The sequence below is a fragment of the Oncorhynchus kisutch genome, unplaced genomic scaffold (assembly GCF_002021735.2).
Source record: "Oncorhynchus kisutch isolate 150728-3 unplaced genomic scaffold, Okis_V2 scaffold3406, whole genome shotgun sequence".
Classification (NCBI taxonomy): Eukaryota; Metazoa; Chordata; class Actinopteri; order Salmoniformes; family Salmonidae; genus Oncorhynchus; species Oncorhynchus kisutch.
This window is the reverse complement of record NW_022265351.1, coordinates 1-14,623: the sequence shown is the minus strand read 5'-3', so window position 1 is coordinate 14,623 and position 14,623 is coordinate 1. Positions and strand designations below refer to the sequence as shown.

The 14,623-nt window shown below is 44.1% G+C and overlaps 1 protein-coding gene across 1 annotated transcript; it reads left to right on the top strand.

Annotated features, from left to right (window-relative positions):
* The first annotated feature begins 3,883 nt into the window (after positions 1-3,883).
* Positions 3,884-10,780, top strand: LOC116371605 (cell migration-inducing and hyaluronan-binding protein-like). The gene is made up of 3 exons (XM_031820503.1): positions 3,884-4,049; positions 8,036-8,246; positions 10,535-10,780. The coding sequence occupies exons 1-2, from the start codon at positions 3,900-3,902 to the stop codon at positions 8,234-8,236; spliced, it is 351 nt and encodes a 116-aa protein (XP_031676363.1). The 5' UTR covers positions 3,884-3,899; the 3' UTR covers positions 8,237-8,246; positions 10,535-10,780.
* The last annotated feature ends 3,843 nt before the right edge of the window (positions 10,781-14,623 follow it).

Sequence of the window (14,623 nt, the reverse complement as noted above, 5' to 3'; positions counted from 1 at the left end):
CCCTTTCGGTTATTAGTCCAACGCTCTAACCACTAGGCTACCTGCCTCCCATAGAAAAGAGGAGGGGGGCCCCGGTGCACAACTGAGCAAGAGGACAAGTACATTAGAGTGTCTAGTTTGAGAAACAGACGCCTAAACAAGTCCTCAAGTGGCAGCTTCATTAAATAGTACCTGCAAAACACCAGTCTCAATGTCAACAGTGAGAGGTGACAGATAGTTCCTCTGTCCAGTGTCTGTGTTCTTTTGACCATCTTAATCTTTTCTTTTTATTGGCCAGTCTGAGATATGGCTTTTTCTTTGCAACTCTGCCTAGAAGGCCAGCCTCCCGGAGTTGCCTCAGAGATAGAGATATGCTTTAAGTCACCGACATTAAGGTATTTATTCTTGTCAGTTAGCATACTGCGTCTGCTATACAGATATTGGCATACAGAAGGAGGCTAATTTGTTAATTTTCTGAATATTTTGTATAAAGATCAGCATTATATTGTTATATATATAGTAGTAACTCTGGTCGGCCTGAACGTTCTTCCTCACCTCAAGTTCAACTGTGGGTCAGTGGGGGGAGATGGCACTGCCTTAATATCATAGACCTGCAGTATAGTAGTCTAATAGCCACACCACACCACCAACTTCTCTAAAAGTTGCTTACCTTTATTAGGGTAATATCAAAAGTACAGGTGAACCATTGTTTATAGGTAAATATGAGCAGGATATTATATTGCGGCAAACACAACATTACAGTTGGAACAATAGTTTCTCCAAAAAATAGCTCAACAGAATGAAACAAAAAACTGGCAAATTGGTTTTAACCTTCACAAAAGTTTTGAAAAGGATATATTGCAGCAATTACCAAGAAAGGTGGTGTGCTTAAGTACGCAACAAATGACATCAATAGACTAATGGTATTTCTTTTACAACAGACCTACTTGTAACCTATCTTAAACTAAATACAGAGCGCACAATTAAAAAGGCAGATCAAACTTCATTTAGCCAGTGAAAATGTCTCAACAGAATGAAACAAAACATTGTTTGCATATTTATATTAATAAATAGGTATAGAATAATAACTTAATATACAGTAATAATAATGCTAAAACTAATGATTATAAATACAAACGAATAAAACGTATTTAAAGGGTCCAAAATGGCATCCTACCTGAATATCCAGTTGCACAGTAGACTGCATTTAGCTGCCTTCAACATCCATCTCATCTTAGTTCACTACAATATTCAAACGTGTCCATACAGAGGACATTTCCCTTGTAGCTGGGCTCCAGACTAACATGTTACACGGTGACACTGGTGACACTAAGTTTTTCAGTTGGTGGCACAAGCCCATGATTTGGTGGCACAATCAAAAACATTTGCGGCATTACGCAATAGAATAAAATTGCTGTAAAATTCACAGTGCTTTATTAAAAAGTGTATAAGCTACTGAGATGTTGTTGAAGAAATACGTTGTTTCGTCATATTTTCATGTTCTGATTCAAAATATTTTAATGACCAACCTAACTCAGTGATTGTCATGCATTTGAGCTGACAATTATGATATATTTAATTTCTGATTGTATTTCTTTCAAAAGAGATGAATTTGCATCTTAATGTGCTCTAATATTATAGACCTAATTATTTGGGGGCACATTCACACCTGAGTAAGTTGCTAAAACAAAACCCAACAATAGGTCACTATCGCTACTACTCAGATCAGTATCACCCACCCGCTACTATTACAGTATAGTTAATATTTTAAAACAACAACTACTAGGGTCACTATCTCACAGATAATACCCACCGACTGCTGATGAAAGTACATTTCATGTAAAAACAAAACCCAACAATAGGTCACTATCTCTACAGATAATACCCACCGCTACTATTACAGTACATTCCTTTGCACATGAATGCTCACTAATTTGGGAATAATTGCAATCAATATATATATTTAGGCTCAGTATGTTGTCGTGATCTCCTTCTTTCTGTTGGAAGTTCATCCGTCCATCTTTCGTGGTTAGAATGGATACTTCAGAGTCCCATTCGGAAATGTTGTTATAGACTAGATGTTTCGGTGGTTGTCGGCCTTCGCATTCAATGGTATAGAATTCCTAGCTGCAGACTAGTAATTAGTATCAAAGATGTGCTCTTATTCTGTAGGTATCGATAGTCTCAGAGTTTCAACAACCATTACAACCTTAGCTTATACTCAGATTTATGGTCTCTACTCAACCCTTAGCCCTCTAGGTAATCAAGGTAAGCTTGGATCAAACCATAGCTCCCTCTGTGATCGAGGTACTGGTCTAAAGGGAAATTCCCAAGGAGGGGGTTATAGCCAGAACAGTAGAAAAGGGCTGTCCCATGACACCAGATCAATGTCTGTGCTCATGGGGCGGGCCTTTGACTTAGTTAAACTCCAAAGGAAATTGGGGTTTCCTAAACAGTTTATAATCACATCACATAATTTTACAAATAGTTTCATTTTTACTCATTCATTTTATACAACAATTAGATGCAAGCCTCACAACTGAGACTCTTGTATAAACAGAGTTATGGTAATGTGGCTGTATTGTCTCTCATGAGTTTCACAAACATTAAATGAAATGGACCGGTCGTAGCTGGATTCTCCCCCGACTGTGTACACATTCTCCAAAACATGGACATTGTTCAGTTCTCAAGTTCTATGATGGAGAAGAGAACAAATGTATGACCTGCGATAACAGAGCCTGGGTGTATGGGGAAGAGAGAGAGAGGTGGTGCGAGAGAAGGTACTTGCTATCCCCAAAGAGGGCCACGTCATGACAGTACATTTCATGTAAAAACAAAACCCAAACTACTAGGTCACTATCTCTACAGATAATACCCACTGCTGCTATTACAGTATATTTAATATAAAAACAAACATCTATGCACTCGCAATGGCCAATCCACATTTAGTGTGCTCCATATCTCACTGCCATATTGAATGTCTTGTTTGTAGAATAGTTTCATAGCAAATATCTTGTTTGTAAAATAGTTGCTTTTGCCCTCAAAGAAATAAAAAGTATATCTACAGAAAGCTGAGAACATCCTCTCTCCACCTTTGACAACAGGATAGCTGTGTTTTCCCCACAATTGGATTTAGAAGTGTTATACAGAACACTTTTCTTTCTCCTGGAGCATTTTTCCCCTCTGAAAAGGAGAGAGAGAGAGTGCCTCGCTCAACATAGCAGCAGGCCCAGTGAAACAGGGGCAGGTAGGCAGACACTTTCATTACAGGAATCATGAGGATAATGTAATTTACTGTTTCACCAAATCATGGTTTCACCCTCATAAAAACAAAAGACGTTTTGAGTGAGGTAAATTAATGTGTAGCTCACACAGATGAGACCCATACCTGTTTTAACTCGCCCAGTGAGACTAAATGGTGTCAGTCTGGCGCCCTGCCATGTAGGCTTTTCACTACTCTCTCATTTTCATTTTACTTTGATGAAAAAGGGCTCCATCTTCACAATCAACAGTATCCTAGGCCAAGGCTCCTCTCTCGCTCTCCTCAGCAGCAGACCAGCCCCGGACAATTTGGCTGACTCCAATTTTATCGGCTTTTCATTTATTTTATCGGCCAAAAGAAGGAAATTACCTGCTAACGGAAACCCTGATGTGTGTGTGTGTGTGTGGTGTGTGTGTGTGTGTGTGTGTGTGTGTGTGTGTGTGTGTGTGTGTGTGTGTGTGTGTGTGTGTGTGTGTGTGTACACATGTGCATTCGTATGTCTATGTGTGTTGCCAGATGTGTTCTAACTCTTTATGTGTGTGTGTGTGCGTGTGTGTGCGTGTGTGTGTGTGTGTGGTGTGTGTGTGTGTGTGTGTGTGTGTGTGTGTGTGTGTGTGTGTGTGCGTGTGTGTGTGTAGGTAAGCCAGTGTTCCTCCACATGGGTGAGGAGGTGGATGGGGTGGACATGAGGGCAGAGGTCGGCCTGCTGAGTCGCAACATCCTGGTGCGCGGCGAGATGGAACCTGGTTGCTACGGCAACGAGGCCTGCAAGTTCTTCGCCTTTGACACTTTTGGAGGACACGTGAAGGTCATTTAATTAACATGTCATTAATTGTTCGAATCTACCCCTCCAATCTATCTATTATCCCTCTATCTACACCTTTACTTCATTCATCCATCCACCCATTCATCCTCTCTTCATCCTTCCATAAACCCCTACATCTTCTCTTCATCCTTCCATAAACCCCTAACATCTCTCTTCATCCTTCCATAAACCCCTACATCTTCTCTTCATCCTTCCATAAAACCCTACATCTTCTCTTCATCCTTCCATAAACCCCTACATCTTCTCTTCATCCTTCCATAAACCGCCTACATCTTCTCTTCATCCTTCCATAAACCCCTACATCCTCTCTTCATTCTTCCATAACCCCTACATCTTCTCTTTGTCCTTCCATAAACCCCTACATCCTCTCTTCATCCTTCCATAAACCCCTACATCTTCTCTTTGTCCTTCCAATCTACTTTCATCTCTTATTTATCCTTCCACTGATCCAAACGTGTAGATATTGTGTGTAGGGCTGGACAATTCCTGTAACTTAACTTCCTTAACCTTTTACAGCGGTGGGTTAAATCAAGTCACACAGAGTGATTCTTGTTATTCTTAAACAATTCTACTTTGAAACAAAAGTATACACCTCACACACATGGTTATGGGATTAAAAAGAAGACACCATGTCAGATATACAGTTGAAATGTGTTAAATGTTGAGTTTGCATCCCAATATTACACTTTAAATGCATCCCAGAAGACTGAAATATAACCAAAACCATTTGACATAGAAACACCGGATTTTCGGCGTGTTTTTGAAATAATGTTTATTAATTATGAATAATATTCGTAACCTTCCACCCATGAGGCCTCAAGGTCATTGGAAGGGCTACAGTCTGTGAGGTTACCAGAGTTTTGCAGCCCTGATCATGTCTTTCTGTTCTGTTTATTCAGTACCTGAGGCCTTCACCAGAAGAAATGGGCTATTGTTTGGGCTATACTGTCCAGTTAACATAAAGGTTACATTAAGAAACTGAGCTCATCTATTGTCCTTACAGGTTTAGGTGAGGGTAAGGGAAAAGTTTATAGAGTTAGTTATAATCAGATGTTTAGTTAGAAATTACAATCCTTCCTTCCCGTCTAGCATGGCTAGACGCCCAGAGTCTAGGGAGCACAGTTAGGACAGAGAGGGCTGAGACTGTCACACACGCCAGCCAACTAGATTATTACAGTAATGATCTGGATTGGGTCATGACTGTCATCAGATGACATATGGTGACGCAATCTGTCAATGACATCTGTAATATCATCGTTAAGACAGTGGTATGTCGGCTGTCATTAGGCCAGTGTGATTCTATGACAGATAGACAGGTAGGCACACACACACACACACACACACACACACACACACACACACACACACACACACACACACACACACACCACACACACACTACACCATTACAGCTATGGATAATATCAATGCCAGATACCAACCCTGATTTAAGCAAGCAGGCAGGCTAAGGTTTGCACAAATAAACAATTGTCACTTTGCTGACAGGGAGTGTCACATTGGGAGAGTTTCTTGTATTATGTTGTTTGCCATTACTGTAATTAGGTTTGGCAGAACATTTCCAATGAGGGAGAGTTTCCTGTATTATGTTGTTTGCCATTACTGTAATTAGGTTTGGCAGAACATTTCCAATGAGGGAGAGTTTCCTGTATTATGTTGTTTGCCATTACTGTAATTAGGTTTGGCAGAACATTTCCAATGAGGGAGAGTTTCCTGTATTATGTTGTTTGCCATTACTGTAATTAGGTTTGGCAGAACATTTCCAATGAGGGAGAGTTTCCTGTATAATGTTGTTTGCCATTACTGTAATTAGGTTTAGCAGAACATTTCCAATGAGGGAGAGTTTCCTGTATAATGTTGTTTGCCATTACTGTAATTTGGTTTTGGCAGAACATTTCCAATGAGGGAAAGTTTCTTGGAAGCTCTTTTGATTGAGTTCCGTCTAAATTAAGGCAAATTTTATTTACAGCACAGGAACAAAGTGTGAAACGCAACGTAGGAGGGAGACACACACACACACACAATGGCATAGTCTTTAGAATGAGTTGGATTGCATCCTGTTCAATAGACAGCTGTTTATTGAAGCTGTCAGTCATAGGACCTGGTCTGTATCCCAAATGCCACCCTATAATAGTGCAGTACTTTTGACCAGGAAATGCAGGGCTCTCATTTGGGACGCAGCCCAGGAGAAGATCCACAGCTAGTATGGAATGGAGCCACGTCCATCTCCACTGCCTGCAAATTCTTCCCATTACATTCTAGTCAACCACATTTTAATGAAGAATTATGGAAACGATTTGATTAGTCTCTCATGCATGGAAACTCTCGCTATCTTTTTATCTGTCTCCTACTCAATCTCTCACACTTTCACTGTTTCTTTCACATTCAAATTCTCCTGTCTTACTCTCTGTCTTTCTCTCACTCTCTAGCGGTCTCACCATATCGGTCTCACTCTCTAGCGGACTCACTCTCTAGCGGTCTCACTCTCAAGCGGTCTCAACTCTCTAGAGGTCTCACTCTCTAGCGGTCTCACTCTCTAGCGGTCTCACCATATCGGTCTCACTCTCTGGCGGTCTCACTCTATAGCAGTCTCACTCTCTAGCGGTCTCACCATATCGGTCTCACTCTCTAGCGATCTCACTCTCTAGCGGCCTCACTCTCTAGCAGTCTCACTCTCTAGCGGTCTCACCATATCGGTCTCACTCTCTGGCGGTCTCACTCTCTAGCGGTCTCACTCTCTAGCGGTCTCACCATATCGGTCTCACTCTCTGGCGGTTTCACTCTCTAGCGGTCTCACTCTCTAGCGGTCTCACCATATCGTCTCACTCTCTCGCGGTCTCACTCTCTAGCGGTCTCACTCTCTAGCAGTCTCACTCTCTAGCAGTCTCACCATATCAGTCTCACCATATCGGTCACACTCTCTAACGGTCTCAGTTTTTGGCAGTCTCACTCTCTGGCGGTCTCACTCTCTGGCGGTCTCACTCTCTGGCGGTCTCACTCTCTAGTGGTCTCACTCTCTAGTGGTCTCACTCTCTAACGGTCTCCCTCCCTAGCAGTCTCACTCTCTAGAGGTCTCACCATATCGGTCTCACTCTCAAAACGGCCTCACTCTCTAACAGTCTCACTCTCTATCAGTCTCACCATATCGGTCTCACTCTCTAGCGGTCTCACTCTCTAGCGGTCTCAGTCTCTAATGGTCTCACTCTCTAGCGGTCTCACTCTCTAGCGGTCTCACTCTAGCGGTATCACTCTCTAGAGGTCTCACCATATCGGTCTCACTCTCTAGTAGTCTCACTCTCTAGTGGTCTCACTCTCTAACGGTCTCCCTCCCTAGCAGTCTCACTCTCTAGAGGTCTCACCATATCGGTCTCACTCTCAAAACGGCCTCACTCTCTAACAGTCTCACTCTCTAGCAGTCTCACCATATCGGTCTCACTCTCTAGCGGTCTCACTCTCTAGCGGTCTCAGTCTCTAATGGTCTCACTCTCTAGCGGTCTCACTCTCTAGCGGTCTCACTCTAGCGGCCTCACTCTCTAGCAGTCTCACCATATTGGTCTCACTCTCTAACGGTCTCACTCTAGCGGTATCACTCTCTAGCGGTATCACTCTCTAGCAGTCTCACTCTCTAGCGGTCTCACTCTAGCGGTTTCACTCTCTAACGGTTTCACTCTCTAACGGTCTCAATCTCTAGCGGTCTCACCATATCGGTCTCACTCTCTAACGGTCTCACTCTCTGGCGGTCTCACTCCCTGGTGGTCTCACTCCCTGGTGGTCTCACTCTCTAGTGGTCTCACTCTAACGGTCTCACTCTCTAACGGTCTCACTCTCTAGTGGTCTCACTCTCTAGTGATCTCACTCTAACAATCTCACTCTCTAGCAGTCTCACTCTCTAGCGGTCTCACTTTCTAACTGTCTCACTCTCCCCCTCTCCCCACATGTTTCCCTCCCAGATGGAGCGTGGCTTTAAGTCTGTGCATGTGTCCGGTGTAGAGCTGCAGCACATGGGTCAACAGTCTATGGGTCACTACCCTGTCCACTTCCATATGAACGGAGACGTGGACCAGAAGGGAGGCTACGATCCCCCCACCTCTGTCAGCGATCTGTCCATCCACCACACCTTCTCCCCGCTGTGTCACTGTGCACGGCTCTAACGGCCTACTGGTGAGTTATATGCATGCACACACTTGGACATTTGGTTCCATACATTTGAGTGTATAAAAGTGCTGCTGGTCTGCCATTCAGTTGTCATGACGACACCCCGCCTTCGCCCAGCCTCTCCACCGCGCGCGCGCGCGCGCGCGTGTGTGTGTGTGTGTGTGTGTGTCTGTGTCTGTGTGGTTAAAGAGGTCTTCTGCTAGAGCAACTGTCTTACCCCAGCAGAACCCCAAATATAAGCTGTAGACCAAACAAGTGGCAGGGTGACAGCTGTTTTTCGGATCCCAGGTGTAAAGTCATTGAACTGAACCAGTAGGGTTCGCAGATTCACAGAAACATTTTCCAACCTCACTTGACAGGTTCTTCCGTTCACGGAGGCACAGAAAAAGTACAGTCAAACACATCCATTTTATTAGCGTTACTCTCTAAGGGCTGCAGCTGTGTTGTTGAGAGACGTTATAACGCTCCACATCTTGGGTTGAAAAATTCTGTTAATTTTCCCCAAATTCCCAGGTTTTTCAGAAATCCTGATTCCCGGGAATCTTTGAACCAGGACTTCTAGAAAACCTGGTAATTTTGGGAAAGTTGCTGGAATTTTGTAACCTTATCCAGGCTGAGCTACAAGGGTTTCAGGAAACTTACCTGTGGTGTCATTTCACTGTCTTTGCTAAAAATGCGAGCCACCTACAGAATTCTAATGATGATAATAACCATATTCATGATTATGCATGTTGCTAATTACTGTTGTGAACCCAGGGACATTATGATCTGTGGACGCTACAGGGTCACAGACAGAGCAAATAAATAGAATTACGCACAAAAAGAAGATAATTGCTTCTAGCTAGAAATTCCATGAGAACAGTCTGTCAGAGACTAAGGTGGGATTGTGTGTTTGTGTGTACGGCCTCATGCAAGCTCATCTTCGCCCAACCTCGTGCACGTGCGTATGTGTTGGAGGGTTGTTAAAGGTGTCCTGTTGTGTTGCCACGGCAATCAGAGAATATATCCGTTGCCATAACGAGGAGATGTGCTGTTGCTACCCCAACATGGCGTATCTAAACCAAGGCTCCTGAAAATTGGGTACAAACTGGATAGAACACAACTGTGTCCTGTCACTCTTCAGGCGTTAGAAGGAAATGGAAGATAGATGGTGAGATACTGAATTCTCTGAGATGTTATCTCTCTGCTTCGGCTTCGTCCCAATTAGTACCCTATTCGTCCCTATAGTACCCTGGTTTAAAATAATGCACTAGATAGAGAATAGGGTCCCATTTGAGACTCAGGCCCTGGTCTCCTCAGGCCCTGGTCTCCTCAGGCCCTGGTCTCCTCAGGCCCTGGTCTCCTCTGCTTCATCAGATGTCAGAATATCTCCATAGACATGAAGACTGGGGTAGGCACCACATGATTTAGCTCAGCAGGCTAATACAGGCTTGTGTTAGTAGAGGTAGTTTGGTGAACTGTTCTCAAATGAGGAGACTTCCCCGAACCAATCGCAAAGAAGAGGTGAGATAAGCTAGCTAGTGTGGTAGGCAGAGTAATATCTTTCTTTAAATGGTGTAGCTCAGTGGAGTGATGTGTTTCACACCATCTACTGAGATTGGGTTTTTAGCCCAGTGCAGATGACAGAGAAGAGACATAGAAGGAAAACCACTTCCTTCAGACATGTATCTGTGCCATTCAAAATAAATGTGTGCATGGTTTGTCAGGGTTGGGGTTATCCCAGTCAATTCAGAAAGTAGGACTAAACCAAATTCCAATTCCAAATGTTCCTCATTGAAAAGCATTGAAGGTATTGGAATTGGAAATTCAGCGTACTCCTTGAATTGACTGGAATTTAATTAAATGGAATTGACCCCAACCCTGATGTTTCTCTCTCTCCTCTCTCCCCCCCCTCAGCTCTCTCGCCCCCTCTCTCTCCCTCCCCCACTCACTCTCTCCTCCCTCACTCACTCTCTCTCTCCCTCCCCCCCTCTCTCTCCCACCCTCTCTCTCTCCCCTCCTCTTTCTCTCTCCCCCTCTCTCTCTCTCTCTCCCCCCCTCACTCTCTCTCACCCCCCTCTCTCTCCCCCCACTCACTCTCTCTCTCCCTCCCCTCTCTCTCTCACACCCTCTCTCTCTCCCTCCCTCCCTCTCCCCCCCCCCCCTCTCTCTCCCTCCCCCTCTCTCTCGCTCCCCCTTCTCTCCCCCTCTCTCTCTCCCCCCCTCTCTCGCTCCCCCTTCTCTCCACTCTCTCTCTCTCTCCCCTCCTCTCCCTCCCCCCTCTCTCGTCTCCTCCCCCCTCTCTGTCCTACCAGGTAAAGGACGTGGTGGGCTATGATGCTCTGGGACATTGTTTCTTCACTGAGGACGGTCCTGAGGAGAGGAACACTTTTGACCACTGCCTGGGGCTGATGATCAGAGCTGGTACCCTGCTGCCCTCCGACAGGGATAGCAAGATGTGTCGCGATATCACACAGGGAGCCTTCCCCGGATATGTGGCCAACCCACGACAAGACTGCAGGTAGAGGAGATCAATAGAAGTGTCCCCTAGGTTCAGATCTAGGATCAGTTTCCCTTCATGCAAACCAAACCTTAACTATTAGTGGGAAGATGCTAAACTGACCCAAGATCAGCATCTAGGGCTGACTTCACATCTACACATATAGATACAACACGCATATGTAAGAGGGATATATACAGCAGCAACAGGTAGATACATGTACACACACACTCACCTCTTAGCATGTTTTGCTGCGTATAAATAGAGTCCTCTGAACTGATATGTCTGTCCCCGTGGTAACCTGCTATCTCTGGTGTTAGAGAGACAGAGTATGATTAATGCATAAGAGACACGCTCAGCCAGAAGATACATCACTGCAATAAGACTGAGCTTTACCCTATCTTACCTTAAATCACACACACACAAGCACACAAGCACGCACACACACACACAAATACACGCATGCACACACACACACGCGCACACACACACACACACACACACACACACACACACACACACACACACACACACACACACACACACACACACACACACACACACACACACACACACTGCTTATTACCGATTGATGTTCTCTATTCCCGTTGCAAAACCAATTAGGTTGTGATTCTAAGGCTAGAATTTCTTCTTCTTGGATATAGGGGGCGCTCTTTTAATTTATGGATAAAAAACGTTCCCGTTTTAAACAAGATATTTTGTCACGAAAAGATGCTCGACTATGCATATAATTGACAGCTTTGGAAAGAAAACACTCTGACGTTTCCAAAACTGCACAGATATTGTCTGTGAGTGCCACAGAACTAATGCTACAGGTGAAACCAAGATGAAATTTCATACAGGAAGTGCCCCAGATTTTGAATGCGCTGTGTTCCAATGTCTCCTTATATGGCTGTGTATGGGTCACGAATGAGCTTAGACTTTCTGTCGTTTCCCCAAGGTGTCGACAGCATTGTGACGTATTTGTAGGCAAATCATTGGAAGATTGCCCTTAAGAGACTACATCTACCAGGGCCGCTTGGTGTCCTCCGTTGCAATTATTGCGTAATCTCCAGCTGCGTGTATTTTTCGTTTGCTTCGAGGAGAAACACAGCTGCCACGAATGATTTATCATCGAATAGATATGTGAAAAACACCTTGAGGATTGATTCTAAACAACGTTTGCCATGTTTCTGGTCGATATTATGGATTAATTAGGTAAAAAGTTCGGCGTTGTAGAGACTTGCATTTTCTGATTTTTTTCTTAGCCAAACGTGATGAACAAAAACGGAGCGATTTCTCCTACACAAATAATCTTTTTGGAAAAAATTAACATTTGCTATCTAACTGAGAGTCTCATCATTGAAAACATCCGAAGTTCTTCAAAGGTAAATTATTTTATTTGAATGCTTTTCTTGTTTTTGTGAAAATGTTGCCTGCTGAATGCTAGGCTTAATGCTATGCTAGCTATCAATACTCTTACACAAATGCTTGTGTAGCTATGGTTGAAAAGCATATTTTGAAAATCTGAGATGACAGTGTTGTTAACAAAAGGCTAAGCTTGTGAGTGAATATGTTTCTTTCATTTCATTAGCGATTTTCATGAATAGTTAACGTTGCGTTATGATAATGAGCTTGAGGCTATAATTACGCTCCCGGATACGGGATTGCTCGACACTAGAGGTTAAATATCCGTGTTTTATCTAGTTGTTGGTTACTAGGTTGCATCCCAAATGACATCCTATTTCCTACACAGTGCTGTCGTGTCTATGTGTTGTTTAAAGAGTTACTCTTTCCCGAATGTAACTCTCTCATATATTTTCATATCTTATCAATTACATTCACTTATTAATCTATTACCTCATCAGTCATATTCCGAATGTCGCAAACTCTTGGATATCTGCACGAACCGCTAGCATAAATTATGAATCAGCGATATACCATTGGCTTAATTACTTCTTTACTAAGTAACTAAATAATCACACAGAAGTACATAAACACACAGGATAGGTTACACATTGGTTGCTAACATGATACAATGAAAAGTCCCTAGTGACTAAACCGATATGACGGCTTGTTACAACCAAATGAAAAGGGAGGGGCAGGTGAGAAAGAGCGGGAGAAAAGACAAAGGACTCTACTATCGTACACACAGCTGTAACTAGGCTCATGGAAATGCTAGTACTTTGCCACATGAACAGCCACTCATTCGAAAAGAAGTTGCATTTGACATATTTACGAGTGTATACCTTTGTTGTCTCTCTGTTGAATTCGCCGGTCCGTCTGCTGGAGAGTCAGTCGACAGAAGTCCTCTGGTTTGTCCACCAGAGATCAAAGTCTTTCGTAGTTGTAGCTGTTCCCTTTGTTCTGGAGGTGTCCTGTTAAATATGGATACCGTCAGGCGTACATAGGAAATGTTCTCCAGGATGGATCTTTCAGAGTACCACCCATTGGTTCTCGGTTGCATTTACCAGACTAAAGTACTTAACGAGCTGCAGAATGAATGTTCCTGTGTAGTTTTGTGGAGATGTTCTTCTTCTCTGTTGAGGTTTCAGAGATCTAGCCATTACCTCCCTCTCAGCTCACATTGTTGGTCTCGTTGGCCTAATGTACATTTTGTCGGAAGTGGGTTTTAAACACTCTGGAAAAGGGGGGCGTTCCATGACGCCGATGTAATGTCTGCTCACGTGGGTGTGACTTCATATGAAAAAAAATGATCCTATTACATCTTCCCACAGATAGTTTCATATTTAATCATATACGTTCCCCCACATTTGGATGTGACCCTGACAACTGGGAAATATACACATTCAGAGATACACTTATGTTGTTATACTGTCTTTAGTTACGTCACAAATTATTAACAAATTCCACAGGATTGTTCTTTAAATACCCACGGACCATTCCAAATGTTTGGGATACAGAAATACTGTTTAATTATTCAGCCTTTTAATGTTATCGTACTGCAACGTCACTCTCTGTGGTAACAAAGGGATTTAACTCAAGTTTCTGAGAGTAGGGAGAGAGAGTTTTCGTGCAGGTATTTATGACCATCATAAAACTGTAGAGAGGGGGGGGGGGCGCCCTATGATCCTCCCCCCAAGGGCAATGCCATGACAGTGCAGTAGTTTTGACCATGGTCCTGCAGGGTCAAAAGTAGTGCACTATGTAGGAGCTTGGTCAAAAGTAGTGGACTATGGTAGTGAATAGGGTGCCATTTGGGACGTAATTCTAGGAATTTGCCTTACATTACATTTCATAGAAAAAAATAAAATCTAGACACCTCACTGATAAGCAGACAGGTGGAGACATTAATACTGCAAAGACACGAGAGAAGGTCGCGTTAGAGTAATGTGTGCCTTGCCTCTCCCTCTCCTCTCCCCTCCTTTCACCACCTTTCCATTCTCCTCTCCTCTCCCCACCTTCCCATTCCACTCCCTCCTCTCCTCTCCTCTCCTCTCCCCAACTTTCCATTCCTCTCTCCTCTCCTCTCCCCTTTGATCCTCCCTCTCCCTTGCTCCTCTCCTCTGCCTCTCCTCTCCTCTCCTCTCCTCTCCTTCCTCTCCTCTCCTCTCCTCTCCTCTCCTCTCCTCTCCGCTCCTCTCCTCTCCTCTCCTCTCCTCTCCTCTCCTCTCCTCTCCTCTCCTCTCCTCTCCTCTCCCCCTTCCTCTCCTCTCCCAACCTTTCCATTCCCCTCTCCCCCTTGCTCCTCTCTCTCTCCTCTCTCCTCTCCTCTCCTCTCCCCACATTTCCTCTCCTCTCCTCTCCCCACATTTCCTCTCCTCTCCTCTCCCCACATTGCCTCTCCTCTCCTCCCTCCTCCTCTCCGCTCCTCTCCTCTCCTCTCCTCTCCTCTCCTCTCCTCTCTCCTCTCCTCCTCTCCTCTCCTCTCCTCTCCTCTCCT

Coding starts and splice junctions, on each gene's coding strand:
- LOC116371605 (XM_031820503.1), top strand. CDS start 3,900: ATGGGTGAGGAGGTGGATGGGGTGGACATGAGGGCAGAGGTCGGCCTG. Junction 4,050..8,035: donor CTTTTGGAGGACACGTGAAG/GTCATTTAATTA, acceptor TTTCCCTCCCAG/ATGGAGCGTGGCTTTAAGTC.